The sequence below is a fragment of the Lactuca sativa genome, chromosome 7, assembly GCF_002870075.4.
Source record: "Lactuca sativa cultivar Salinas chromosome 7, Lsat_Salinas_v11, whole genome shotgun sequence".
NCBI lineage: Eukaryota > Viridiplantae > Streptophyta > Magnoliopsida > Asterales > Asteraceae > Lactuca > Lactuca sativa.
The window spans coordinates 201,578,286-201,581,021 of NC_056629.2; the positions used below are offsets into that span (position 1 = coordinate 201,578,286).

At 35.2% G+C, this 2,736-nt stretch overlaps 1 protein-coding gene across 1 annotated transcript; it reads left to right on the plus strand.

Annotated features, from left to right (window-relative positions):
* The first annotated feature begins 1,538 nt into the window (after positions 1–1,538).
* LOC122195235 (secreted RxLR effector protein 161-like) lies at positions 1,539–2,240 on the plus strand. The gene has a single exon (XM_042896821.1). The coding sequence runs from the start codon at positions 1,539–1,541 to the stop codon at positions 2,238–2,240; it is 702 nt and encodes a 233-aa protein (XP_042752755.1).
* Positions 2,241–2,736: the final 496 nt, after the last annotated feature.

The following is a 2,736-nucleotide window of genomic DNA, read 5'->3' on the forward strand; positions in this document are numbered from 1 at the left end:
TCAAAACTAAAACTTTTGAGTTCAAATTTAAACTATAAAACCTAAAGGGGCAAAATTGAAACCTTTTCACAAGATAATTCAAATCTAAATTACAAATAATCAAACTTTATCTAATAAGACAAATGATTATCTAAATTTTAACAATTATCTTCTATTTTGGTAAGGATATTCACAAAATATTGATAAAATTCGAATTTTATTACAAAAACACGTTTATGGTAATGATCCAAAGCCAAAACAGGAAGAAAATCGCGAAAACGAGCTGTCAGACCCTTTGACTCGTCGAGTCTGGACCTGGACTCGTCGAGTACAGCTGACTCGGCGAGTTCACCAAGTGACTCGGCGAGTCAAACACTCAAAAGCTAAAAAAATCGATTTTCAGTGATAATTTCGATCAAATAAGCATCAATACAATAGAAACCAATCAAGGCTCTGATACCACTGACGGGTTTTAGCCATAAGAACATCCTATGTGCTCATGCAAACCCTAATGCTTGGATCTAGGTTTCTCTATTGTACATGCAATTCATCCAAGACTTTAAACCCTAGTTCTAACATACAATTAATCATATTAACATGTGAAAGGGTTTTAGATCATACCTTGATTGTTATGTAGCAATAACAATCTCAAATCCTCCTTATAATGACTTTAGAAAGCTTAGAGTCACAGGTGTCACTCCTCTAATGGTTCACAAACACCAAGAGCAAGATGATGAAGAATAAGGAGAGAGGAGGCTGCCCAAAACGTGTAGAAACCCTAGTGGAACTCTAAGCCCTATTTTTGGGGCTTAAGGGTACTATATATACATGTAGGTTATTAGGGTTTTCAACTAGGAAACCCTAAGCTGTCTGCTTAAGCCCTAAGCAGCCTATGGACCCTTTTAGAATATCCCTTGGATGATTTCTAATGGGTTTCCCCATAGAATTCGTCCAACCTATTATTCCAATGTGATTCATAGCCCAAATGCAATTATCTTATAATTACAGTTCCAGTCCCTTAAGTTTAATTAATCTCTTTTAGCCACAAAATTAATTATCAATTAATTCTTGAATAATATTAATTAAACAATATGATTTCTCCTTTAATATATTATTCTCATAATATATTAATAAATCATAATTAATCATTTCTCTCCATAATTCATCCGATCAAGTTGCTTTGGTGAAGGCAACCTAAAAGGACCATGCACCATCGGGTCAAGTACATACCAAAATAGTTATGGACTTAGACACTAATCCATCACAAAAGAGGAGTGATTGATCCTACTTTATTTAGAAAAGCAAACGGTAACCACCTTATGCCAGTAGAAATATATGTGGATGATATCTTCTTCGGATCCACATATCAAGAAATGGTGGATGAATTTGAAAAGCTCATGACTAGTAAATTTCAAATGAGCATAAATAGAGAGATTAATTTCTTTTTGGGTCTTCAAATCAAACAAATCTCGCAAGGAATATTCATTCATTAAGAAAAATACACCTCTGAACTGCTAAAGAAGTACTCTCTAGACAACTGCTCCTCAGCAAAGGTCCCAATGGCCTTCGGACATAAAATCTCCGCTGATCCTACCGGTGAATCTGTAGATCACAAAACTTATCGAGGAATAATTGGTTCATTGATGTACCTCACCGCAAGTCGACCACATATTGTCTTTGCAACAACTGTATGTGCAAGATTCCAGGCAAATCCGAAAATGTCACACATGACCGCAACCAAGCAGATTCTAAGATACTTAAAGGGCAGCAAGAATCTTGGCTTATGGTACCCCGCAGGAAATGATTTTAGCCTACAAGCATTCACTGATGCAGATCATGTCGGTTGCATACAAGATCGAAAAAGCACCTCCGGTGGATGTCAATTTCTGGGTAGAAGACTAGTTAGCTGGTCCTCAAGAAAACAAAGTTGTGTATCATTGTCTACCACAGAAGCTGAATATGTCGCCGCAACCAACTCTTGTTCACAAGTCTTGTGGATGAGAACACAACTTATAGACTACAGATACAAAATGCTGCGGATACTAATTTATTGTCACTCTGAGAGTGCTATAGCGATTCCTCACAATCCTATTCATCACTCAAAGACAAAGCATATTGAGCTACGCTATCATTTCATCAAAGACCACATTCTGAAAGGTAATATCGAACTAATTTTTGTCAATACTCATAAAGAGATTGCTGATGTATTCACTAAAGAAATCGATTCTACAAAATTCAATAGTTTCTTACAAATGTTTTGAATGATGAATCCAGACCAACAATTGTTTTTGAATTGAGAGGTACCGCAGACTATCTTTGGTCTCTGTTGCGGTCCTCATTAGACTTAGTTATGATAGATAGTTTTCGCGTAGCCTATGTACCACAGTATATTATATGTACCGCAGTATCCCTCTTACACTGCAACTATATATCATATTTATCTCTCAATGGTTCTTATTGATTGTTGTTACTAATTTTTGTTCAAGTACTCCCCTCGGTTCTTCTACTGTAGTCATCTAATCATCAATCCGTAATGAAGTCTCAATCAGCAATAAAGTCCCAATTTCTTAATTATTTCAAAAATTCTTGAAACATTACGTGCTATTTAATGATCCTTCATTAAATAAGAAAAACATTCTAAAAAAACATTCTTGGTATAGCATATAATCGTTTCCATTCTGCTTTTCAAATAAATCTTTTATCAGACCTATTTTGGTCATGATGACAAAAAGAACAGTTTTTCATAAAAAATTTCTT

Coding starts and splice junctions, on each gene's coding strand:
- LOC122195235 (XM_042896821.1), top strand. CDS start 1,539: ATGGCCTTCGGACATAAAATCTCCGCTGATCCTACCGGTGAATCTGTA.